General features: G+C 44.5%; 1 protein-coding gene across 3 annotated transcripts in view; it reads right to left on the bottom strand.

Moving 5' to 3' along the window:
- The window catches only part of LOC147683718 (uncharacterized), a 665,741-nt gene that overhangs the window by 453,965 nt on the left and 184,698 nt on the right, over nucleotides 1-27,078 (bottom strand). For 2 of the 3 annotated variants that reach the window (XM_086944090.1, XM_086944092.1), the window contains exon 2: nucleotides 14,384-14,530. In XM_086944090.1, coding sequence (XP_086800216.1) covers nucleotides 14,384-14,483 — 100 coding nt within the window. In that variant the 5' untranslated portion in view covers nucleotides 14,484-14,530. Of the gene's footprint in view, nucleotides 1-14,383; nucleotides 14,531-18,799; nucleotides 18,853-27,078 lie in introns of those variants that run through there. The other variant, XM_086944091.1, reaches the window with a different exon arrangement.

Raw genomic sequence — 27,078 nt, 5'->3', positions numbered from 1 at the left:
CTTTGCGGCGAACTAGGTGCTCTCTCCCCTCCTTAATATCGGCTCTGCTTACGATTTCTCTTAAACCCTCCCGGCTGTAAAAACTGGAACCGGTGAAATGCAATCACCTGGGTGGTGATGAGATGGGAAAAATCTGAACAAATACACGGAGCATAGTAGCAACCGGGAAATGGGCGAGACAAGTGGAGCGGCAGAGCGGCAGCACTAAACTACAGCGTTTAGACCGACTCACCTGCGCTAGCTGTCCGGAGTTAAGCATTGGATTTGGAGACCTCTAATCAACCCTGACGCCTTCTGCAGCGGCTTTGACGGCTTCGACGGTGTAAGGGGGGGCACTCTTTCAGCGGCTTCAGCACAACAGTCATTTCAGCGCCACGTCTGGGAAACGAAGGAAAGACATCGCTGCAACATTGTTTCAACTGATACAGCTACCGCTGCAACTTTGTCTCAACTGCTACAATCGCTACAATTATCTTTCTTCACAACTGAAGGTCGACGAATGCTGTGGCGAACAACGAAGATTTGGAGTGCAGTGAAGGTCTGGCTCACTCGCTCCGGGATCATTGTGTTAGGTCTGGCTAAGACAAGGTTTCAGACCACAGATATATTCACAACTACTGAAGATATGTCTCCGAAACATCCTTCGCGCACAACACGAAATACAAAAAATTCAGCAACAGCTGCGGTGGCAGCGGCGACCACTGCAAATGTACCTGTATCTACGCCCTCGACAGGAGACTCAACGGCAGCCTTGATTCCAGCCACTGTTCCTGCTTCAACCACAGCCCAACAGACTGCAGAGGTTTCAGCAACTAAAACGCAGGGGGGCCTGGAGAAAACAACAGCGAGTATGAAGCTGAACGAGAAAGAGGCAGAAATGGCAATGAAAGTACCATCAGCTTGTGGAACAAAAGGCAACCCTGAAAAAACTGAAAAAACTGTTACTGCCAAGGGGAGCGACAAGAAGATGGCAGGTAAGACGGTCCTGCACCCTCCTTTATTCAACTGTGGAACAATTCCAAAAAAAAATAATACAATGCTAAAAAAAAATAATAATATAGACACTAATGAAAGTGCTAAAGTCGGGACTAATGTAAGGGGGGAAGGAGGCTCACTCAATAAAAATGACAACGATGATAACACTGCAACCGTGCCCAAAGGTAATAAGACTTGTGACATAATAGAGCTGAAAAGTCCCGAGATAACCATTGAGCTAGAGAAGGTAACCGAGGTACTAAATACTGCTGAGCCATTATTACTGGAAAGGATGGAAATTACTGCAGATAATGTCAAAAATACAATGGAAGAGCTTAATAAACTTGATACCGAACTCAAGAGTAATCATGTGTCAGAGCAAATTTCGGGACTTAACGATGACCACCCCTCTTCTGAGGATTGCGACTATGACACAGAGGAGGAATTAGACGAACCTATGAACAAAAGTTCAAATAAACCACCTTCGCGGAAACGCAGAGGCAAGGCCAAGACGATCTATAAAAAAAAAGGAAGAAATCTGACCAACATGGTAGCTGGAGTAATACCTTTGAGTACAAGAAAGGCTATTATCGACAAAAGTCCTCTGAGAAAGTGGATGGAGGCTAAAGGACTAGTCAAAAATATGACCTTAAGGCTCTCAGGGGGCAGCCCTATAGACTTTGACAATGGGACACAGCAGTGTCAGGAGAATGGGTCCAACTTAATGACGCAAACTCCGAATCTCATTATTAACGAACTGGTTAACGAACAAATCAAAGGGGGGAATGAAGTCCTGGCAGGTGCACCCTCACTGGATTCAGCAGATACAGCGGACCCGAGCTTGGACCCTGAACCAGAGCAATCTAATGATGAAAACAAGCAGGATAACTTAAGGGAAGAGCCAAAGCTAGGTAATACCGACCACCCTCAGCTAGATGCTATCTTAAATCTTCTGGTGAATCAGAGGGCAGAGTCAGAGGCACATTATCAGCAGCTAAAAAGTGATAACATAAGACTGCAAACATCAATAACTGACATAGCCTCCATACTAAAAGGAGTCACACAGGAGATAACAGAGCTGCAGCAGCGCACAGTACTGGTTGAAGAAAGAACGCAAAGGGTTGATGCTACTGTGGAACGACATGATGCTGTACTAACCCAGCTACAGGGCAAAGTGGATGACCTGGAAAATCGCTTAAGAAGATCAAATCTCAAACTGTACGGTATTCCGGAAGGGGCAGAGGGGTCCGATCCTAGGGCCTTCTTGGTGAAACTGATGCCCCGAGCATTCCCTGAACTTTCTGATTGGGACTGGGATTCCCAAATTCAACGAGCACATCGGCTCCCCCTGGGCCAAAAACGCCTCAACAGTAAATTTCCGCGCCCGTTTTTGATCTACTTCGGAAATTTCCTGCTACGACAAGCGGTGTGGCAAAAAGCTAAACCCAACACCCCAATAACTATTGATAACTTTACTATTTTCGCACGCTCAGATCTAAGTAAAGCCACGATGGACAAGAGATGGGAAATGCGCAAATTAATTGATCCTATCAATAAACTGGGTGGTTCAGCTTATTTGCAGGAACCTGCTCGACTCAAAGTGACCCTGAAAGGACACACAAACTTCTTTATGAAGTACAGGAAGCACAGACATTCTTAACTAATGCTAAGCGTTAATAAGAGTAAACAACTATAAAGTTGAAATGAAAGGAGATAGCGTATAATAAAAAAAAGGGGGGAAGGGGGAAAAAAAGGGAAAAAAAAAAAAAAAAAGTGAGGGGTGATGATTCAACACTATTAGCAATCGTAAAATCACTAAGGAAGGAGGGGGGGCGGTCCTAGGTTCCACGCCGCAAGCGCTGCCTTATCAACGGCAGCAGTAGGTAAGGGGGGGGGAGGGGGAGGGTAGTTCTTCGCAGTTCGGGGGGGTTGTGTTTGGGGTGGGCGGGTGGAGAAAGGGCTGGGGAAAAAGGGGGGCAGAAAAAAATATTTTCAACCTGGTAGAAAGACTTAAGAAGAGATTTAATTTTGTAAAGTGCTTTTTTTCATATGTGAGAAAATGTCAAACTATGTTGTTAAAAGGTATTATTGCTTATTCTTATTATTTTAAAGATGCAAAGTATTAGATGTTTAGCATGGAACGTCTCAGGGCTAAACAACAAGCGCAAAAGACATTTAGTTGCTGAAGAATTACATTTATATAACCCCCAGTTAGTATTTTTGTCAGAAACTCATATTGTAGAAAGCGATAAGAAGCTGCTGAATCAATTGGGCTTCGAGATGATAACATATTCAGCAGCCGCTTCACATGTCAGAGGGGTGGCCATCTTAAAAGATAAAAGATTTAAGGTAGAGATAACTAGGACGCAAACCGACAAGCGGGGGAGGTGGGCAATTACTCAACTAAGTCATAATAACAGGAAATTTGTGGTTTGTGTAGTATACGGACCAAACAGAGAAGATCCTAGAATATATGAAGAGTTAAATATAGCTTTACTAGACTGGGATGGAGAAATCATAATAATGGGTGATTTTAATTGTATTATGAATTGCCAGACGGACACAACACGCCCTGGTAACCATATTCGAATGCCCAGAGCCAGAACATCCATCTTAAACTTGTGTAAGCTACATAATGTTAGAGATGTTTGGAGCTCATTACATTCTAATGCTCCAGGATACACATATTACTCCGCTCCTCACAAGCTATGTTCACGTATAGATTTGGCTCTAATATCAGACTCTTTGATGAGCTCTATCACAACAATGACCATATACCCACGTATCACATCCGACCACAACCCCAGACAGCGTTTTCTGCAACTTTATCTGGGGTTATAAGAGAGCTAGGAGATCGCTAAAGATGCTAAAAAATCAAATCGGAACAGGCGGTCTCAATTTTTCCGATTTAAAACTTTACTTTTGGGCCTCATTTATAAGGCGTATAAGATCCTTATTAGATTCAGAGAACCTGCTTTTCTATCACCATTTACTTTTAAAAGAAGATTCTAAACAGTTCCTACTTCGTATTACAGACCCGAACTTTTACAAAAGGGTTAAATTTAAGACTGCACGGGATTTAGTAAAGATATGGAAAGATATGCTAACCTACTGTAAAAGCAATATTTTTCACACCCAACTAACTTTATGGGATAACCCTGGACTACCTAACATATTTAGCGACGGGGAATCCCGAAGATGGCAATCGAAAGGAATTGAGGTATTAGGGGACCTATACACCTCTCAAGGCATAATGGATTTCCACACCTTAAAACAAATATATGGATTACTCGACACATATGAGTTTAAATATAGGCAAATCTATGATTTTTTAGTGCGGAAGAACAGAATTAAAGACTTATCGAGTGGGGGTATTTGGGACATCTTAAATTCAAAAAAGGAGAAATCAATAATCAGTCTGGCATATAAGATATTGACAGATCTAAGAACGAATGATAACGATGCTATAGCTAATAAATGGAACGTTAAACTAGGAATCAATATAACAGGACAACAAATAGCTAATGCGTACACTAACATTCATCAACATGTAAGATCTTCTAGTTTGCATTTACAGCAATATAGAACCATTTATATGCTATATTATACACCAGAAAAGATCTCTAAATGGACCTCAAACAATAATTTTGGAGAAAAAACCAAGTGTCCAAAATGTGACGAATATGCAGCAGATCTAATACACATGCTGTTCACATGCTCAAAACTTGGGAAGTTCTGGGAAGAAGTGGGAAAAATCTTAGTTATAAAAAAAGTAACCAGTACACCAATAACAGCCTCCATGGTAATATTAGGTTTATACACAACAAATCAACCACATCCCGTATTATTATCCATCCTTTTATCCTGTGCTAAACTAACTCTAGCCAGAGCTTGGGTCAGCCCTAACCCACCTAACGCTTTGGAATGGTGGTATTTGGTTAATGAAATTAACACCATGGAATGTACGTTGGCAGAACTAAGAGGTGTAAAATCGTTGCAGAAATATGAGAAAATATGGGGGAAATTGGAATTGAATTGAGATGACACTAAGTTCTGATCTATGTACAGTAATGAACTCGTTTTATTTTGTAATAATATTTGATTGTTTTTGTAACCTTATACCAGGTGAAAATAATAAAAATAATTTAAAAAAAAAAAAAAAAAAAAAAAAGCATCTCAACAGGCCAAGAAGGACATTATCCAGCACCTGAAATCTATGGACAACTCACAATCTCCGGATCACTCTTGGCAGACCTCCACCCTCCCTCCCCCACTGCATCTTGACTCTGCTATGTTCAATGGATGCGGGAGCTACTCGCCCTAACCCCACTGCCCACACCATTGGCAATTTGCTCTGATCCAAGATTCTAACAGCAATTGAACAGAGGGAGCTCCACTATGGCCTGACGCCCCTGTACCTTGTCTCGACTCGGGGTCGGGAGACCTTGTACCAGTTGGGATCCTGGTTTGCGCCCCACACCAGTAATGTAGGTCAGACCCCGAGGGGAGGAGCGGCGACTTCCTTCATAACCTAGCTGGCACCCCCCACCATTCACCAAGTCCCCATGAGGAGTGACTTCCTCGGTGTCGCTCTGGTATTTACCACTGTGCCACTCAAGGACTAGAATGGACTAAATGGGCCCAGTTGGCCATTTTCTTGTTTGGTTTGCTGTTTTTCTTTCTCTTTTCCCCCTTTCTTTCTTGTTCATTCTCTTGATCCTCCGGGGGGGAGGTACGCAGCACTCTCTTCATTCCCATTCCCCCCGCACAGACAACATCATGCCCTGGAGTGGGCACAATCCACCAGTTGGTCTGGCAGAACACAACGCCTTCCCTATCGCCCCATCTGCAATACCGCTTCGCTTACTGAGCTTGGGGGGCTCTGGGAGTGGGAGATTAAACTACACTCATATTGCACGCCTCTCTATACATCACAAACAATGGTGCAGCTTAAATACCTTAGCCTTAATGTAAAAGGACTCAATGCCCACAACAAGCGGAAGCAGATATGGTGCTAACTCCTGGCTCAATACCCAGATATCATTTTCCTACAGGAAACCCATCTTTTGTGACCAGACGTACAGCACATGGCACATCCTACATACCCTAACCAATTCTGGGCGACTGCGTCGACTAAAACTGCAGGGGTGGCCATCCTCCTTAAAGCTGGCAGCCATGTGCAAGCTACCTGGGCACTGCGCGACAAGGAGGGACGGTACTTGAAGCTTAAGGTACACATACACAATAGGGCTCTTACACTGCTCAATATTTATGACCCTAACCAGCCCCAAGAGGCATATATAAGGGGCTTACTTAGGAATGTGGTCTCCCAGAAGGTATATCCAATACTTCTTGGGGGAGATCTTTACTTAGTCTGGGATCCTGGCCTGGATCGCACTACACCCTCTTTCCAGGGTACTGGGGCTATGTCGCGGTGCTCAAGCCAGATATGGAAGCCTGGGCCTCGTCGATGCATTGCGATATAAAGAACGGGGATGAAAGACTTCACATTTTACTCTCATGTCCATCAATCTTATTCTCGGATAGATTATTTCTTCCTATTTCACTCCCTCATACGATTGTTGGAATTGGACACTATTTCCAATATATCTGTCTCGGACCATGCCCATCTGCAAATTACCTTTGCAGGTATGGGTGGGGCTTCCCACTCTGCCCCTCGCTGGAGACCCTCTTTAGTGTCCTGCACGATCAGGTCGATGTGGCAGAAATACGCAAGGCAATCCAGGCTTATTTTCATGCAAATGACCTCCCAGACACCAATGGCCACTCTATGGGACGCGTTCAAGGCCAGTATCCAGGGTGTTATCACCTCGATATCTATTGCCCGAAAGCGAGAATCCCGCCTGGTTGAGATGAGCCTTACCTGAGATATCAAGGCGCTCGAGAAACAGGAACATGTAACGCTCTCTAGGCAGGGCCATAGAAGGCTAGCTTTACTCCGGGGTCAGCCACGGGTGGTTCAGGTAAATAAGGCCGAGCACTCTCTTCTCACCCTTAAGCAGAAATTCTATGAAGGGGGCATCAAGGTGGGCTCCTTATTGGCACGTCGACTCTGTACGCTGGTTCCTCATAACCATGTCTCGAGGATAGGGACTGAGGGGTGGGAATGGGCAACCTCAGAGGTGGGCAAGCAGCATTTGTTTCACACTTTTTTCTCTGCTCTCTATTATCAGGGCACAATTCACCAAAATGAAGTTGACCCGTTTCTAGCCTCCTGTACTGGACGCCACTAGATCCCTCTCATGTCTGGCAACTGGAAGACCTCATCGCGCCAGAGGAACTCCAAAAAGCATTGAAAAGCCTCCCTTAGGCAAGTCTCCTGGCTCTGATGGTCTCACGATTCCTTTCTACAGTCTCTTTCTCTCTGAACTTCAGGCCCGTTACTTCGGCTGCTCAACTCTTTTGCTGACACGTTTAGTGTGACCTCTACCATGGCAGGCGGAAATTGTTCTTATCCCCAAGCCCGGTAAGGACCCGATTTTGTGCGCTTCTTACCGCCCCATTTCTTTGCTAAATGTTGATGTTAAACTTTACACCAGAATACTAGTTCAGCGGTTAGCGCCGTTTCTGCCTGGCCTGATTGAACTGGACCGGCCTGGCTTTATACCTCAACGGCAGGAGGAACATTAGGCAAGTGGCCCACTTGGTGGAAAAAGCCCAGCGTCGCACCATCCCTGCATTTTTACTCTCATTAGATGCTGAGAAGGCTTTTGCCTGGGTTGATTGGACCTTTCTCAAAGCGGTATTGCAGAAGATCGGTTTAGGCCAGATCATAATAGCTCGCATCATGGCTCCCGATGCAACCTCCTCTGCGCAGATCAAAGTCAATGTCCTGCTAACCCACCCACCCCCCCATTCTTGATTCGCAGGGGAATGTGCCAGGGATGGCCCCTCTCACCTCTACTTTTCGCTCCGGCAATAGAGCCCTTAGCGATAGCAGTGCGCCAATCAGTAGCAATCAAGGGCATACCTTTCAGGAGGGACGAGCGCAAGATCGCTCTTTTTGCAGATGATCTACTTCTGACTCTTATCAATGCCGAGAGCTCCCTCCCAGCACTGCTTAACCTACTGTCTCAATTTAAGCAGATCTCTGGGCTTAAAATTAATGTCACCAAATCTCAGGTGTTGAACCTCACGCTCCCCCTTTCAGATGATCACTGAACTCAGTGAGTGCATCTGCTTTCAATGGGACGATTTGCTACTTGGGCCTCAACATCACGGTCCCATTAGACTCCTGGACGCAGGCAAATTAGCCTGACTGCAGAAATTCAGTTAGGGAGGAAATAGAGGTCACTTCCTATATCATGGCTAGGCCACCTCAATGCGGTTAAGATGTCCATCCTCCCTAAACTATTATACCTTTTTCAAGCCCTTCCAACCCTACAAGGTCCTCCAACACTCGAAAGGGCTACCCCTGCACACATACCAAATAAATGACACGCAGACATCACAGACGAAACCCCACCTGAACACTGGGAACAATTATGGAAATGCATCCCCAGCATTTTCAAACGTATTACACAACAGGAGATGGCCTACAAGGTTATGACCAGATGGTACTATACGCCCCTTAGACTCCAGAAGAGGTTTCCCACCTCCACGGCTACATGTTGGTGCTGGAAGGCAGACATAGGCTTGTTCATTCATATCTGGTGGTCATGCCCGCTCCTGACAATTTTCTTGAAAGAAGTGCTGAGCCACATCAGGGAGGTCCTGGGATTCCCTATTCCAAATACTCTACGGACAGCGGTTCTTGGACTTCGACCCCGATCTCTTAAAGCACTTACATACTCAGCTTGGCGCTTGACTCTTTATATGCTAGGTGCAGCAAAACAGGTCATTGCATTGCACTGGAAAAAGGCCCTGACTCCCCCATCTGGAGTGTGGTTCACCCCTCTCTGGCATGTAATGGCAATGGAGCTTCTCTCCAGCCGTCTAGCACACACTAACACTAAATTCACGAGGGTCTGGCAACCATTAGTGTTGCACCTCTCTAAACTGGAACATGCGCAATTTGTTTCCCCCTGCTTGAGAGCTCTCCAGCTATTCGGACTTATTAGGATTTGGTGAGACAGGCCAGAGCCCCCCCCCCTTTCAAAGGCCATCAGCGGGACTGGCATGACAGGGACACACACACCACATGCATCATGTGCGAGACCCCCTCCACCCCGCTCCCCCCACCATATGTGACACCTCTCACCCCCTTCTTCTTTCTTATCTTCTTCTCTCCCTCTTTCTACCTTTTTCGCTTTCTCTTCCGTTTCTATAAACTGACAGAATAGTTATTCATGATTGGAGATGGTTGATTTGTAATCTACAACAGTTGCTCACTGTAAAGGCCAATTTTGCTCTGTACCCCCCCCCCCCCCCCGCCCCCCATTTTTTATTTAATACGCGACATACAAATTTGCTGGCTATTTCATAGCATTCCTGGAGCTCTGCAAGGGACCAGCACAGTTGCATCCCACCTCATAGCATCTTATTGCTTTTACTGTCAAATGTTGTTGATGTAATGATGGTTTGATTATGATATAATAAAAACAGATTTAAAAAAAAAGGAGAGCACAAGCACTTTAGCACTGTTAGCTGGGGTAAAATGAGCAGCAGAGTTATATCAGCAACAAAACAGGTTCAGTAAAAGAAGGCAAAAATCTGGCATGACCTTGAAGAAGGGCAAATTTCCGACAGTAGATTACCATTGCCTTATAGCCCGCCGTAGAGGGCTATACCGGCTATTAAAGGCCCTCTCCAGCAGGAGAGGGACTTTAATAGCCGGTATAGCCCAGCTACAAAGGGTTATAAGGCTATTAGAACATTCTGCCACTAGAGGGCGGAATGTTCTAACAAAAAAAAAACAAAGCCTTATGGGAGCATGAGGGAATTGGAATCCCCTCAGGCTCCCTAAAGCCTTTGTCCACAGCCAGAGCTGTAAACAAAGAAACATTGGAATGTTGGAGCTCCAGGCTTATACCAGCCATTATAAGCCCGGAGCACTCCATTGTTTTCAATGGAGCTACCAGCATTCCAATGTTCTAATAATTCTTATGGGAAATGCCTTCCTGTGTTAAAAGGTCGAAATTATATATGTGTAGAAATCAGTTCATGTGTTACAAGATTCAGGTACTAAAGAAATTAAGCTCAAGACCTAGTTGGAGCCTGATGTTTTAGAGGGAGATGTCAGAAATTAAAAACATTCAGTACTCCTACCTAGGTCATACAGAGCAATAGTCAGTGTCCTGCAATGTATCACAGGCACCTGTGTAGAAAGGAATTAGAAAGGTGTGCAGTATTAAAAATAGTGGTATGATTTCCAATGAAGTGTTAACATGTTTGCTTTGATGGGGAAAATGTTTTATTTTTCAATCAAAGACAGACTTTATGTGAACTCCTCTATTAGATTTTTTTCATTTATAACAATAATGGATTAAATTAATTATGAATGGAGAAAGCCACAGTGATATGTACATATTCACCTATATTGAAAGATCGATTTTAAATAGTTATGGAATTAACAAATTGCTAATAAAGCTTTTCAAACACAAAAAGAATTACAAGTGGGGTGTGACTACATAACACTTCACAACAAATTGGCAGTAGAGAAAATTGCGCAAAATAGTATATAATGAATATCTTTCTCTTTATATTTCAAACTAGCGTATGCTCTAAGGTAAGATTACAACCACTACCAAAGGTTGTAACAACAGATAGACAAAAGTCCACCCTAAAACACAAACACATTTTCCCAACCTGAGCAACGCTAGTAGATATAAGTGTCCATATCAATAACACCCTTTTCCAGAATGTGTAGTTTCCATGTCCTCTTTATTGTTCCAAATGCATATATTTTCCATAATGTATCTTTTCATAGTTCAGTCCAGCCACAGGGTACAAATCATAAGGAATTCTTCAGCATTCAAAAAGGCAACAGATTTTGCCAACACGTGTTTCCTCTGGCTCATATGCCAAATTACTTTGTCAGGGCTGAAAACAGAAAATATATAACCTTAAATTCATATAAATACAGACCATTAAAGATTCACATGGATGGTTTACTAAGAAAATCAAAGAAGAGAACTTACAGGGAAAAAAAGTGCTTAGTAAAAAAACACATCCCAAGAGGAGAACCAAAGACACTATTAAGAGAATCAATTTCAAAGAAGTGTATTTACAAAGGATAGAGATAGAAAAAGAACCAACACCTCTTGTGTCAAAAGTGCCAATACGCATAAACCAGCCAATATAAAAAAGTGAGTATCAGAAAAAGAAGAAGTGTGCCCCTGATGAGTTATACTAAATTCTTCAATTAAACTGCGCCTCACATGTAAGCACCAGATCAACTTACCAATTAAATATATTTCAGCAATGGTATCACAGATAAAGCGAGAATTCCAAAGGGCAACTAACCAAATCAATTCAAACACCTGAAGGAAGAGGAGTTTTACAAAAAAGTATTCACCAGTCGATAATCATCATAAATATTCTTAATTGAGGCAATAATATTGCATCTATAAAAAAAAAAAGTTCTTTTTTTTTATTGCTTTTTATTTTGGCAAGCATGTCATACCAAGAAAAAAACATTATATCAAAACAAATTTTTGAGTGATTTTAGGGAGAAATCCAGTATATAAAATATGCAAAGTAAAACATCGTATTCTTACACATGATAGCGCATCAGCCTGACAAAAATACTAAAATATAAAAAATATATACAATATATAAGAAATCAATAGTATGCAAAGAGCATTCAATCTTCAAAGTACAGAGACCCTTACCATTCATCTTATATCCTATGAAAGTTATACAAAATGAGTCCATATCCTTTCCGTTCTTTCTGCTGCCTTTTGGCTACTATTCTTAGCAAGAGCCTTTTCCATAGAGTATATTTCATGGATTAAGGTTAACCATTCTGTCCTACATGGTGGATTCGGTGAAATCCATGCTCTAGCAACCACCAGTCTAGCACAAGATAGTGCTATGTTTAGCCAGCCTGTATGGTTGTTACTTCTCGTATTTAAAGCAAGTAAGACCATAGGTGCAGTAAGTGGAAAGTAAATTAGTTGTTTTTGAATTAGAAAATTTTCTATTTCTTGCCAAAATGAAGCCAGCATAGGGCACAAATAGATCATATGAATGAGATCTGCTGCCACCAGATCGCATTTAGGGCATTTACTACGATCACTATTTTGTGACCATTTGGAGATTTTCTGCGGGGTATAATAGAGTTGGCTGACCGTCCTGTATAGTTGAAGCTTTAAGCTCAAAGAGTGGACTATTTTATTAATATTAACCAACGTGCTAGATATATTCTGTGGTGTCACATTTGTTCCCAATTCTGTAGTCCATTTTTGTGCCAATCTCGGGCAATCATCCCCGTTATGTTGGCTTAGGAGTTTGTATCCAGAGCTAATTAAAGATTTATTTTTTGTACTGTACAAGAAGTCCCACAAATCTGAGCTTGTAATTTTAGTTAGCTTCATTTTTCGTATTAAGTAGTCCATGACTTGTGTATATTTGTATAGCATTTCCCCTGGCAACTTATAAAGTAGTTGTAAGGTTGAAAACTGCAGAAAACCATCAGAACCATAAAGGTCTCCCAGTATCTTGATCCCATAAATGGCCCAATCTCTACCAACTGTACCATTAAAAATGCCTGGTAATCCTGGATTGTCCCATAGTGGTAAATCTGTATGAAAAAAAGAAGTATCACAAAGTTTCATGATCTGATTATAAATCGCTACCGAGTCTCTTGCTATCTTAAATTTGACCCTTTTAAAAAAATTAGGATCTTGTACTCTTACTAGAAATTGAGATGAATTAGTGCCTAACATGAATTGATAAAAAATAAATGGGTTTCGTTTTTATTTAGTAAACTCCTAAGCCGTCCTAAAAAGGATGCATAAAAGTAAGACTTAAAGTCCGGAAATTCCAATCCACCTTTTTCTAGAGATAATTTAAGTATTGTCATTGATCTCCTAGGGGTTTTGTAGCTCCAAACAAAGCTGCTGCAGATGCCCTCCAGTTTCTTAAAAAATATATTATTAACTCGAAGGGGAATAGAACGGAAGAGATATAAAAATTTTGGTAGAATATTCATTTTAATCAAATTAATTTGGCCTAAGATATTAAGTGGAATTTTGTGCCATTTTTTAAGGACCGTTGAAGTGTGTTTAAGTAAAGGGTCATAGTTTAATTTATTTATTTCACTAGTTTTAGGAGAGATTTTCACCCCTAAGAATACAGCTGAATTACATAAGCCAGTGACTGGTTGATTAATTTGATAGTTCATTAAGGTTTGAGTTTTGTTGAAATTTAGTTCTATGCCATTATATTCAACATATACTATTTTTGATACATATACACTCATGTATTATTCGTACATGTCATGTTTCTGTTGCAAATAAGTTACGGCTCCTTTTTAGTGACAACTGACCTCCTGTTTTAAATATGCTACGGGTCTAAATTTAGAATGATACCAACTTGGTTGAGTTTTTCTGTCTCTGGTATACCTCTCCCATTGAGACTGTTGCGATAAGGCCGCAAATAGCTTGCAGTGCAGCCTTGTTAGTTCTTTTTCTATCTCTTTCCTTTGTAAATACACTTCTTTGAAATTAATTCTCTTAATAGTATCTTTGGTTCTCTTCTTGGGATGTGATTTTTATTGAGCACTTTTTTTCCCTGTAAGTTCTCTTCTTTGAGTTTCTTAGTAAACCATCCATGTGAATCTTTAATGGTCTGTATTTATATAAAATTAAGGTTATATATTTTCTGTTTTCAGCCCTGACAAAGTCATTTGGCATATGAGCCAGACGAAACACGTGTTGGCAAAATCTGTTGGCTTTTTTAATGCTGAAGAATTCCTTTTGATTTGTACCCTGTGGTTGGACTGAACTATGAAAAGATACATTATGGAAAATATATGAATTTGGAACAATAAAGAGGACACGGAAACTACACATTCTGGAAAAGGGTGTTATTGATATGGACACTTATATCTACTAGCGTTGCTCAGGTTGTGAAATTGTGTTGGGGTGTGACGACTACAAAATCGAAATTACAGTTGCAAACCATTAATCGTGTATCAACATTGTAGATGTAATGGTCACTGGTTCACAAAGTGGAAGCTCTCCTCCATGTTTTCTATCAATGTGATTATTTTTTTAAGCAGCCTTTGTCCCTTTAAGAAGCAGAGGGTGTTAAAAAACAGAAATCCCAAGGAAGGAATGTGAATGCAGAGATAGATGGTGGTCAGCTGTCCTTTTCAGGCCTCCATCCCTGCCTTTGCAGACACGCGCCTGAGGTAACAAAATGCCTTCTGACTCATTAATATTCACAAGGCAGGGGGTTTTCTGAGGCTACACGTTTATAGACAGTAGTTGGGCATACTTACCAAGGCCAATATTAGTTGCCAGAGGCTGACTTGATGCTACACAACCAGCAGTGCAAACAACTGGTGATCTTCTAGAAATGAACTCGAGTTCCGAAGACATTTTAGTCTGAGACGGGCAATCGTCACCGCAGAGGTTAACTTCACAAACTGAAATACAAAAAGTAGGAAATAATACATTAATATGTGTTCATCATTAAGGGAACAATAACAAGTCTGCATTCTGTTTTCTCTCTGCCATTCGTATTCTGTAGTCAACTGCCATAGGAATGCTATGTGATACGTCGTCATGACTCCATTTGTCCAGCAACAGGACTCACTGCTGCACCAATAATTGATAACCTGCCAGATTTCACACACGTGACCTGAAGGACTGGGTTGGTTGGACAACGAAACCACATGACAGTAGACACGAAAGAGAGACATGACACGTCTGGCTTTGAACAAGGATCTGAAAAGCAGAGCAATGAGTGGAGAAGAGAAGACAGCCCATCTATTAAAATTGTTTCTCAATAGAATAAAGTCCATTCGTGAGCTGAGTGAGAGTGGTGAGTAAAGTATGTGTAGGACTATGTGCCCGTAAGTGATCCATTGAGGTTCTATGAGGTTGCCTTGCCTGCGAAGGGAGAGCATCAGGCACCACTGCCTATTTCATCTGCCCGTCCAGCACCCACTCTGCAAACAAGAATTCAGTGATCCCAGCGTATGTCTTGCAGTTTGCCACTGGCTGTAGTCAAGCCAGGAACCACAGGGAGGATGGCTCTATCAAATCATCCCTGTTACCGGCAAGGTCAAGTAGAATTCTGGAGGTTAACCTCTCCTTCTAACGCGCGACCTCTTGTGCTCTGGTGTATCTACAGTAGCCGCCCATAGAAAACAGAACCCAGTTGCCCATTAGAGTGACTGACTTGGTGATTAGGACAAGTTGAAGGCTTGGTCCTGGAGACAACCAAGTTTAGGTAAGCCAGTTCAAGAAACAACTATGAGAGACAAAGGAGACAGGGCAGCCAGCCTTATTTGGTTCCTAATGTCAAGGGGCTTAATGAGATTATTAACATCATCTAGAACACTGTTACTGCCTGGGTACTACTTTGCAATATAGGTAGTTATCTGGCAGCTCTCTACCCTGAACATCAATGATATTACACATCAGACATTATTTGTTTAAAATGCAAGCTATACAGAACGCACTTACCAAAGCCAAGGCCCACACATCCCAAGAGAGGAAAAGCTTGTGTGCAATTGGGAGAGTCAATGTTCTTGAGCGCCTTTTTTCTGACTACTGGCAGACGGCACTGCCCTTAAAAGTATACATTTTTGGCTCGCAAACACAACAAGATGATGGATGGAGTGTTGAAAATGTTCAACCATTTACCTCAGTCAGGAGATCTCGGTTTAACCCATCGTTCTTTTGCTCACTATGTCACCCCAGTTTTGGACGCAGCCATATGCAAATCAGTTTTGACCCTGCTCCTCATGGGAACGGTCCAGCTCCAACTGCCGGGCCAGGTCCTTCCTGGACCAGAAACAAGCATCCTGGGACTGGTTTCAAGGTATTACCCCTCATCAGCCAGGCTAGCTTTATTCCAGTGGCACAGAGAGAAACAAACCCATGTCTGGGCATACCCTTGGCCACTTAGGGCAAACATAGCAAATACAACAAGATGATGGATGGAGTGTTGAAACTTTTTAATCCATTGTTCTATTGCTCACTAGGCCTCTCCAGTTTGGCCCCCGTCATGTGCAAATCAGTCTTCACCCTGCTCCTCATGGGAACAGTCCAGCCCAAAATGCGGGTTAATGTTTGACATTGTTCAGCATTCCATCCATCACTTGTTTTTTTTGCATTTGTTGCACTAAGTGGGAAGGGTATGCCCAGATGTGTCCGGTGCTCACCATGCCACTAGAGCCAAACTAGCTTGGATGAGTGGTACCCGAAACCGGTCCCAGGACGCTTGGTTCCGGTCCAGGGAGGATCTGGCCCGGCAGTTCGGGCTGGACTGTTCCCATGGGGAGCAGGGTCAAGACCAATTTGCATATGGCTGCGTCTAAACTGGAATGACATGGTGTGAATAAAAACGATGAATTTAGGCACAGATCTCTGTACTGGGGGTGAATGTTTGACATTATTCAGCATCCCATCCATCACTTATTCTTTTTCCATTCAACAAGGTTGCTACAAGTTTTCCACTGTAGTCCTACATTCCATATTGGAAGATGCCATCAATTGCCCATCCATGTAACAAGTATGTAACAAGTGCCAGAAGAGAGGGCATTATGCCAGGGTGTCAAGGTCGGAAAGTCTGGTACCAGGGAGTGTAAATGTGTTAGGATGTACTGAAAGGGGGAAGGAAGGAATGTGATGAGTTCATCTTGAGTAAGAAGTAAGGGAGGTGATGTTCCATACTTAAACTGTGTGGCTGCTTGTGTCCACGGCGAAGGAATGAGAGTCTTGTTATAGGCCCACACATTAATATATGTTAGGCACGTTTCCAGGGGTGATCCCATAAAAGGCCAAGAGGAAGACTATGAAATATTGAAAGCAGCTTATAGAAATGTTGAGATATTGCAGAGCAGAATCAGACTTTGAAGGGTGGAAGGTGCAAACTAGTTTATATATGGGTAAGGATGGTTCATGTTTTTGTGTTGTAGGGAGTACCATGACTTGTGGATCAAGCTGGATCTTAATCACCCAAATCAAGTACTTAGCTTGTGTGGTGAAATGGGTTTTCTGCATAAAGCGTAGTGTGGAAAGGAGTGGGAGAAGTAGCTTTCCCTGGTGTAAAATTCCTAGAAGAACAGAAGGGATTATGGGCCATATGTATCAAGGCAAAATGGGTTCGCAAACGCCGAAATTAGCAGAATTCCGACGTTTGCGAACCCATTTTCGCTAAATGGTATGTATGAAACATTTTTGTTGCAAAATAAGGAATCGCTAAATTTGCCATTCCTTATTTTGCGATTGCATTTAAGGAATTGCAAATTTTGCGATTCCTTAAATGCAATGTATCAAGGAAAAAAACATTCCAAAATGCCATTAAGGAATCGCAAATTACCACCAACTTCTACTTGGTGGTATGTTGCGAATTCTTTCAAAAAAGCATTATTTTAAAAATCAAAAGGTGCCATGTGACGCTCATACATGCCCTTAGGGCATGTATGTGTGCCATATGCGCACACATGTAACTTTCAGGGGTGCAGCAGGGTGTTCTTGAGACACCCCTGCACCCTTGAAAATATTCACAATTTGCGATTAGCAAATTGCGATTCGCAATTTCCCCTTCATTCCTATGGGCCTCCTGGCCCATAGAAATGAATGGGAAATTATTCCTTGATTGCGATTAGCAATTTGCTAATCGCAATTATGGAATTTTAAGGAATCGCTAAAAAGAAGCGATTTTCTACATACATACCATTTTTCGATTTCTAAATAGCGATTCCTTAAAAATCGCTATTTAGGAATCGCAAAACGGAATGTTGATACATATGGCCCTATGACACAGGACTGTTTTGAAGAGGCCAAATCTATGGTTCCTACAGTATGCAGTACCGATAGGGGAATTACAAAGGAACAAGCAGAAAAGGTTATGTGAGGATGTGCTGACTGAAGAAATAAGAGTTACGAGTGACTCACCGTACCTATTTTAGTCAGAAAGATGGAAGATGTTAACTCGCCTTGACTTCTACGCCAATGTATGGATGGACCATCACTGATTTCCTAACATTCATGAACTATTGGTGTAGTGAGAAGATGTAGAAGAGTTTACGACTCTAAATGCATATTCCGCATACCTTCAAAGTGCATTGCACAAGGTGTCTAGACCAGTGGCGCGGCTTCATCATAGGGCAGAAGGTAGGGCTTTATAGCCGACTCCATGTACAAATATATGTATAGATAGTTGCCTCCTGGTTCTTAGAATGTTGCTGTAAATGTGGCTTCTTTCACTTTCTGAGATTGGGCATGGTTGTTGTAATGCATAGTATCCTCAACCAATCTCCCTTGAAACTTGATATCACGTGTTTTTTTTGGGTCACGTAAGTGGTACTTTCGGCTGTGCACCGGGTATCCCCCCATAAACCAGTATTGTGTTTATTGCATTGCTCTCGGGTAGGTCTGCATGCCGCAACGTTTGCTTTGTGTGGCAGGTAAGGTGCTTAGCGAGTGATTCGCTGGAAACTGTAGCTGGCCTGGTCTCCCGGAACCCAAGAGTTATAATCACGGCAGCGCACACTTAGCCACCATCCCTCCGAGGTCGAAACATACATTACCGGAAGCATTCAGTCAGCTGCTCACGCAATGCCAGATGTGCACTAAACTTCCAGATAGTCCTGTAAAATTGCAACTGTCTGTCTTGCAAAACATTTTAGGCTGAAGAATTCAACGAAATTGACCGGGCCCGGTTGCGTATTTTAATTTACCTCACCTCGTGGTCCACTCACAGGATTGAGGGTTGCGGGGTAACGTGTGGGCCGGAGGGAAGCTTCAAGCTAAACGACGGACGCCGACAGACAGACGAGCCTGCAGGGCGCACCACCTTCGCTGCACGCCACCATGTGTGCGTTCCAAGCTGTCAGTAAAAAAAATCACACCGGAGCTCGAATTACTGCTTCGTACTTAGACTTCATCAGCACGGGAAGGAAGCAGACGCCTTGAGTCAGCGCAGTGCTTCTTCAATAGTCCTCATGACACAAAGTGCGGGCACTCAGTTTCTTGGTTTCCCGGCTGCCCGCAGCCTGTAACCCGCCCTTTCTCAACTCGTCACACGGTAGGGCTTACCCTGCCCCACTGTGATTAGCCGGGAGACCCGCTCCCCCGCGACGAGCTGCAAAAGCTGGGAGGGTTTGGGGGTCGGGATCATGTTCTCCACTCTGCCCTGACTGATGTCCACGTCATCAGGGGTGGAGACTCAGTGGCATAACGAAAGTTGAAGGGGCCCCCTGCAAGGTACACAGAGCCCCCCCCCCCCCCCCCAACACCAGGTTTAATCCGGAGCTATCAAGCCTGAGTACTATCAAGGCCGTGGCCAGCAATATTTATTTTGGTGGGCACGGCCCCCAGCTAAGATAAAGAAGTGTATGGGGAGCAATTTGAACTGGTGCTGTATTGACAGTGACATTTTAAATCACCCCCAAAAAATTCATGATGTTGTTCCTTCTCAGAAGTGAAAAAGGGTGACAAATGGGTCATTTTAAAGTCACAACTGAACATAGTTCAAAAACATCCATACAGAAGAGATAGAAATGACCCTCATGGAACAATTGTAAATAGAAAATTAGTGTCAAGTGTTGCACATAATAGCACATTGAGCCAGTAAACCTGGCTAAAACCTGATAAGATTTAAATGTAAGGAGGTTTGGAGTTTCAACCGCAATGAAAACTGGATAGCAATAATAAAACCTTCCTGGGTCAGGTTTGTAGTTTGTACTTTAAGGGATCAGAGGGTAAATATATTTGATATGACCAAATAGTACAGTTAATAAATGTTTTACAAGCATATTGATTTCAAAGTTATATGTTCCGATGGAGCACTCATGAAATATGCGAGTTCATGGTGTCCCTAGCAAGTCTGGCCTACCGCCTCAGTGTTTCTAGTTTACCTCCACCAAAAAACAAGGAGAAAATGGAGGGAAAAGAATGCATTTCCGCATTCAGTTTACATATCAAATGTCCAGAGCGCTGTAAGGGGTAGATGCATTTTAGAAACCGCAAATTCGAAGGGCATATTAACCCCTTCGCTGCGACGGGAATTCCGCTGCAGCGCTAAGGGAGCGGGGGGGGCCGAGCAGCGCTCGCATGCTCGTGACGGAGCCGCTCCGTCACGAGCCGCGGTTGAGCTGTGCTCATGACGGAGTGGTTCCATCATGGCCCTGCCCGCTCAATGGAACGTCCAGCGCAGGCGCGAAATTTGCGCCGTGCAGGCGCGCCGAGCGGGCCATGACGGAACCGCTCCGTCATGAGCACAGCTCAACCGAGGCTCATGACGGAGCGGCTCCGTCATGAGCATAGAAGGGGTTAATTGTAATAGCATTTTTCTTTGCTTCTGTTTTCCACTTACTTTCATTTTTCCATCTGCCCCCTTCTGAATCTACTACACAAAGCTCACAATCTCAAGCTGTAGAAAGCAGAGTTATACGTCTTACAAGCTTGCAAAGTAGAGCTGTATATTTTGCAGACCTATATAATTCATAGACCCAAACAACCATACAACAGAGCTACTGCCTAGGTTACAGACACTTACATGTGAGGCCAGTACACATATTACACCAATCATACAAGCTACGGTCTCAAAAAGAAGTTATGATTATCAATCTAATATAAGTTGTAAATATATATTTTAGATAATAACACATACATTGTGATACAGTATTTTAGGTTTACATCTGTAACCAAGGAATTCAAAAATCAGATATTGATGCCTAAAGTCTACAGGCACATTAAGTTTCTTCTGTGGTTGTTGTAATACAAACACCAGTAATATCTTAATGATTTAAAGAACGAAGAATAGTGGTCCAAATGGGAGAAATAGGTATCCAGTCCATTCCTATTGCCTATTCGATTGATTTTATGATTAGTTTGAGTTTGTTCAGTTATGTATTAAGGAATTCACCAAGGGATACCTTTTGCGCAACACAATATATTCTACTCCTCTCAATGCCCCAAAATCAAAGTAAACTCAAAAATAGATAAGACTTTGATTCAAGATCAAAAATAATAATAAGAATTGGGAAAGAAAAGGAAAGTATATGTGTGTATGAAACTTGAAACATCAAAGGGACCTCCGTAAACACACTACAGAAAATAAGTATTTCAAAAGGGGGTGGGGTCGCACACCACTCACTCACCAGCGGGATCGCCCCTAAGGACTATGGTCAGTGTAGTTTAGTATTCCGCGATGTATCTTTCTTCGCCATCCCTGGACACGTGTTTCGGGGTATTTACCCCTCATCAGCAGGGAATAGGCCATCTTCTTATCTTCTGGGGTTGCCGGTGGCTGCCAAATATTGCCAGGTCTAGTACCACACAGGCGCGCAGGTGCGGGGTCCCAGGCTCGTCAGCCCGACAGCTCGAGGGAGCTTTAAACATTTCAAAAGGGGGTGGGGTCGCACACCACTCACTCACCAGCGGGATCGCCCCTAAGGACTATGGTCAGTGTAGTTTAGTATTCCGCGATGTATCTTTCTTCGCCATCCCTGGACACGTGTTTCGGGGTATTTACCCCTCATCAGCAGGGAATAGGCCATCTTACTTAACTACACTGACCACAGTCCTTAGGGGCGATCCCGCTGGTGAGTGAGTGGTGTGCGACCCCACCCCCTTTTTGAAATATTTAAGCGGGCTGAAGAGCCTGGGACCCCGCACCCGCGCGCCCGTGTGGTACTAGACCTGGCAATATTTGGCAGCCACCTGCAACCCCAGAAGATAAGAAGATGGCCTATTCCTTGCTGATGAGGGGTAAATACCCCGAAACACGTGTCCAGGGATGGCGAAGATGGATACATCGCAGAATACTTAACTACACTGACCACAGTCCTTAGGGGCGATCCCGCTGGTGAGTGAGTGGTGTGCGACCCCACCCCCTTTTTGAAATATTTAAGCGGGCTGACGAGCCTGGGACCCCGCACCCGCGCGCCCGTGTGGTACTAGACCTGGCAATATTTGGCAGCCACCGGCAACCCCAGAAGATAAGAAGATGGCCTATTCCCTGCTGATGAGGGGTAAATACCTCGAAACACGTGTCCAGGGATGGCGAAGATGGATACATCGCAGAATACTTAACTACACTGACCACAGTCCTTAGGGGCGATCCCGCTGGTGAGTGAGTGGTGTGCGACCCCACCCCCTTTTTGAAATATTTAAGCGGGCTGACGAGCCTGGGACCCCGCACCCGCGCGCCCGTGTGGTACTAGACCGGGCAATATTTGGCAGCCACCGGCAACCCCAGAAGATAAGAAGATGGCCTATTCCCTGCTGATGAGGGGTAAATACCCCGAAACACGTGTCCAGGGATGGCGAAGATGGATACATCGCAGAATACTTAACTACACTGACCACAGTCCTTAGGGGCGATCCCGCTGGTGAGTGAGTGGTGTGCGACCCCACCCCCTTTTTGAAATATTTAAGCGGGCTGACGAGCCTGGGACCCCGCACCCGCGCGCCCGTGTGGTACTAGACCTGGCAATATTTGGCAGCCACCGGCAACCCCAGAAGATAAGAAGATGGCCTATTCCCTGCTGATGAGGGGTAAATACCCCGAAACACGTGTCCAGGGATGGCGAAGATGGATACATCGCAGAATACTTAACTACACTGACCACAGTCCTTAGGGGCGATCCCGCTGGTGAGTGAGTGGTGTGCGACCCCACCCCCTTTTTGAAATATTTAAGCGGGCTGACGAGCCTGGGACCCCGCACCCGCGCGCCCGTGTGGTACTAGACCTGGCAATATTTGGCAGCCACCGGCAACCCCAGAAGATAAGAAGATGGCCTATTCCCTGCTGATGAGGGGTAAATACCCCGAAACACGTGTCCAGGGATGGCGAAGATGGATACATCGCAGAATACTTAACTACACTGACCACAGTCCTTAGGGGCGATCCCGCTGGTGAGTGAGTGGTGTGCGACCCCACCCCCTTTTTGAAATATTTAAGCGGGCTGACGAGCCTGGGACCCCGCACCCGCGCGCCCGTGTGGTACTAGACCTGGCAATATTTGGCAGCCACCGGCAACCCCAGAAGATAAGAAGATGGCCTATTCCCTGCTGATGAGGGGTAAATACCTCGAAACACGTGTCCAGGGATGGCGAAGATGGATACATCGCAGAATACTTAACTACACTGACCACAGTCCTTAGGGGCGATCCCGCTGGTGAGTGAGTGGTGTGCGACCCCACCCCCTTTTTGAAATATTTAAGCGGGCTGACGAGCCTGGGACCCCGCACCCGCGCGCCCGTGTGGTACTAGACCGGACAATATTTGGCAGCCACCGGCAACCCCAGAAGATAAGAAGATGGCCTATTCCCTGCTGATGAGGGGTAAATACCCCGAAACACGTGTCCAGGGATGGCGAAGATGGATACATCGCAGAATACTTAACTACACTGACCACAGTCCTTAGGGGCGATCCCGCTGGTGAGTGAGTGGTGTGCGACCCCACCCCCTTTTTGAAATATTTAAGCGGGCTGACGAGCCTGGGACCCCGCACCCGCGCGCCAGTGTGGTACTAGACCTGGCAATATTTGGCAGCCACCGGCAACCCCAGAAGATAAGAAGATGGCCTATTCCCTGCTGATGAGGGGTAAATACCCCGAAACACGTGTCCAGGGATGGCGAAGATGGATACATCGCAGAATACTTAACTACACTGACCACAGTCCTTAGGGGCGATCCCGCTGGTGAGTGAGTGGTGTGCGACCCCACCCCCTTTTTGAAATATTTAAGCGGGCTGACGAGCCTGGGACCCCGCACCCGCGTGCCCGTGTGGTACTAGACCTGGCAATATTTGGCAGCCACCGGCAACCCCAGAAGATAAGAAGATGGCCTATTCCCTGCTGATGAGGGGTAAATACCCCGAAACACGTGTCCAGGGATGGCGAAGATGGATACATCGCAGAATACTTAACTACACTGACCACAGTCCTTAGGGGCGATCCCGCTGGTGAGTGAGTGGTGTGCGACCCCACCCCCTTTTTGAAATATTTAAGCGGGCTGACAAGCCTGGGACCCCGCACCCGCGCGCCCGTGTGGTACTAGACCTGGCAATATTTGGCAGCCACCGGCAACCCCAGAAGATAAGAAGATGGCCTATTCCCTGCTGATGAGGGGTAAATACCCCGAAACACGTGTCCAGGGATGGCGAAGATGGATACATCGCAGAATACTTAACTACACTGACCACAGTCCTTAGGGGCGATCCCGCTGGTGAGTGAGTGGTGTGCCACCCCACCCCCTTTTTGACAGAAAATAAGTACCTGACCTCTGTTACGAGCATTTGTCTGTTTGCCATTTGAGCGCATTGACTTGGACAGAGCTACTAGTACCAAAGGGCCAAATCCTGGACAATGAAAAGAGACGTAAATCTTAGTATAATTTTATGGTGAGTTGTATCAGAAAAAACAAGATATCTAAAGTAATACTGAAGACACACAGTCACAGTGAAATACGATATATAGTCCTATCAATCATAGTGCTTCCCTGTCCCTAGTAAAATGGACAAAAGAAACGAAGTCAACAAAAATTCAAATAAGCAATATAAATCCATCTCCAAAATGGAGAAATTAAAAATAGTGATGAAAACTCCCCCTAAAGTATAATCAGTATACAAGAGACTGTGCAGTGTAAAAACAAATCAAGTGCTGTTCTTTAATTTACAAAGAATCCAATCGAACAAGCCCACAATTAGGCAAGCTGAATGTTTGTAGCCTTGATAGGCTAAAAAAGGCAAACAAAAACTGGATTAATGGAAAAAGCGGCAAATATATAAAAGACTGAATATGTTGTCAGAAGAAAGGTAAAATCCAATGTAGACTGCCCAGCAATGTAAGAAATCCAAATTAGTGTAAAGCATCTTTGGTGCGTGCGAGTAGAGATTCTAAAAGAGCATGATTCTGAAAAACAAAAGTAGGACCACAACTGGAACGGTACCAAGCTCCCCAGCTGAGCCATCATTTGTGCCGCCATTCTGACATGGTAGAGAAAGGCAAAGAGGTGAACGGGAAAACATGAAGTGCTATCAGGCAGTAGCCAAATATAACAATGAATCTGCCCTTTGCAATAAAAAACGCCAAGCAAATCTGAAAAAATTGGAAACAATATTAAGATAAAAACTGACCCAGTATGACACGTCCATGTGTATAACAATAGAAATGGGAGGAAGCATGTTTCGTAGAGACAGCGGTCTTCTCCATCTTGTACCAATGAAAACCAGAGGCATTCAAATGGATAGACATAAAAATCTAAGTAGGTTAAGAACTGTTCAGCTTCCATCTGTACTGCTGCCTGAGAAAAACACTACAAATTATCTACTTGTCTAAGACATTTTGATAGCATTACGATGTCATGTGTGAACCACGGGTGGCTCCTTCGCTATGGCGGAGGAGCGTCGCCCCACTGCTTGCTCACAGTACTAGAATCTCTGCAGGCGGGCTGCTCTGCTCTCTGAGCAGGCCAGGGGAGGAGTGGTTTTCCCACTCCTGAATGCGAAAAGACTATTTTGTTGGCCATTTCGGGCCTCCCAAACCAGTCATGCGCACTTGGCCCTCCTCATGCTGGCTGCATTGCAGCCTGCATGGAGAATATGCACACCCCTCTAGACCCTGGCTGAGAGTCATGTCACACTGCTCCAGACCAATCACAATGCTGCATGCAGGGTTGTGATTGGCTTAGTGGAGGGAGCCTGGCTGCCTGCTTCCTGTCTCTGTTGGGGGCAGGAGAGCAGGAGCAGTGAAGATACGGGACCCAGCGAAAGGTAGGTTAACAGTTTTTTTTATTATGACCCCTCCTCCCAGCGCGACCCTCCTTCGCCCCCGTCCCCGCCCTCCCGCCCTCAAGCCATGCCGGCCACTACTGGTGTGAACCCTTAAAGTTCAAGCTCATTTGGCTAGATAAATAAACAAAATGATCATAGTTGTGTGGAGGGGAAGTATTTTTTTGTGGAAGGACACAACGGCTGCTTAATGAAAACATGTACTCCTCCCTCCCAACTTGCCAAAGCCCCTCTCCTCGTGATTATCTGATTATTATCTGGAGACAGCTGCACTGTCAAACCAGACTATAAATATACATATATCATTTTGGCGAAACATGTTAACGGGTTCATCTGTAATGCATACTACTACCGTTAAACAAATGTCGCTTCAGGAGAGGTATGGGGTAAGAGATAAAACCAACCATAGTCAGACTCAGAGAATCACAAATATATCAAAAGTGGTAGTAAACAGTCAGGCATTACTTCATGGGCATTTAATTCCAGCTTCAACTGGCCTGGCTGTGGGCAGCAGTTACTGGATCATGTACTGCGCGGTGGTCCACACTTCAGTCCAGTTGTATTGGTGGTTTCAGCTTCAGTCTGAGATGCACGCATTCTGCTGAAAACTGGGATGGCAAGCCTTGGGAGTGAGCAGCCCACTGCTAGGGAGGTGGTGGGCAGGATCTATGAGCAGCCTGACTGCAGGCCCTTCGGTATTTCCTTTCATGCTGTTTGACGGGACAGTTGACAGGCAGGTCAAGTAGGCCTGTGACTAGTAGACTAGACCTGCCGCAGTAGTGTTGCAGAGTGCAGAGATACTGGTCAAGGATGCTGGTCGCTGGCAGCTCCAGGTCCCAAGTGCTGGTGACACCAGTGGCTCCATGTGTGGAAGACACAAGCGCAAAACAGCTTCTAGATCAGGTCAGGAGGCAATGGTACTAGCTATAACTGTGCAGCTGACAGCTTATACCATTAGGTGCTACACCTCTATCCTGCACTGTAGAACACTCTGCAGGAGGCAACAAAGGCAGGTCTTAAGCTGATGATGCCTCAGCATAACATATGTCTAGGTGGCAACAGCAGTAAACGATATATGTATGCACCCCACATTGCTGTGCCAGCGAGAGCGAGAGTGGCTCTTCTGGTCATGAATGATCAAATAGTCCACAGTTGCAGAGACAAATAGGGCCATGCCTGGACAGCCACTTGCCTTACCATTTAGCCTCCACCCTATG

Source organism: Lissotriton vulgaris, chromosome 11 (genome assembly GCF_964263255.1).
Source record: "Lissotriton vulgaris chromosome 11, aLisVul1.2, whole genome shotgun sequence".
NCBI lineage: Eukaryota > Metazoa > Chordata > Amphibia > Caudata > Salamandridae > Lissotriton > Lissotriton vulgaris.
The sequence above is the reverse complement of the archived record's forward strand: the minus strand, read 5'-3'. Positions and strand labels throughout refer to the sequence as shown.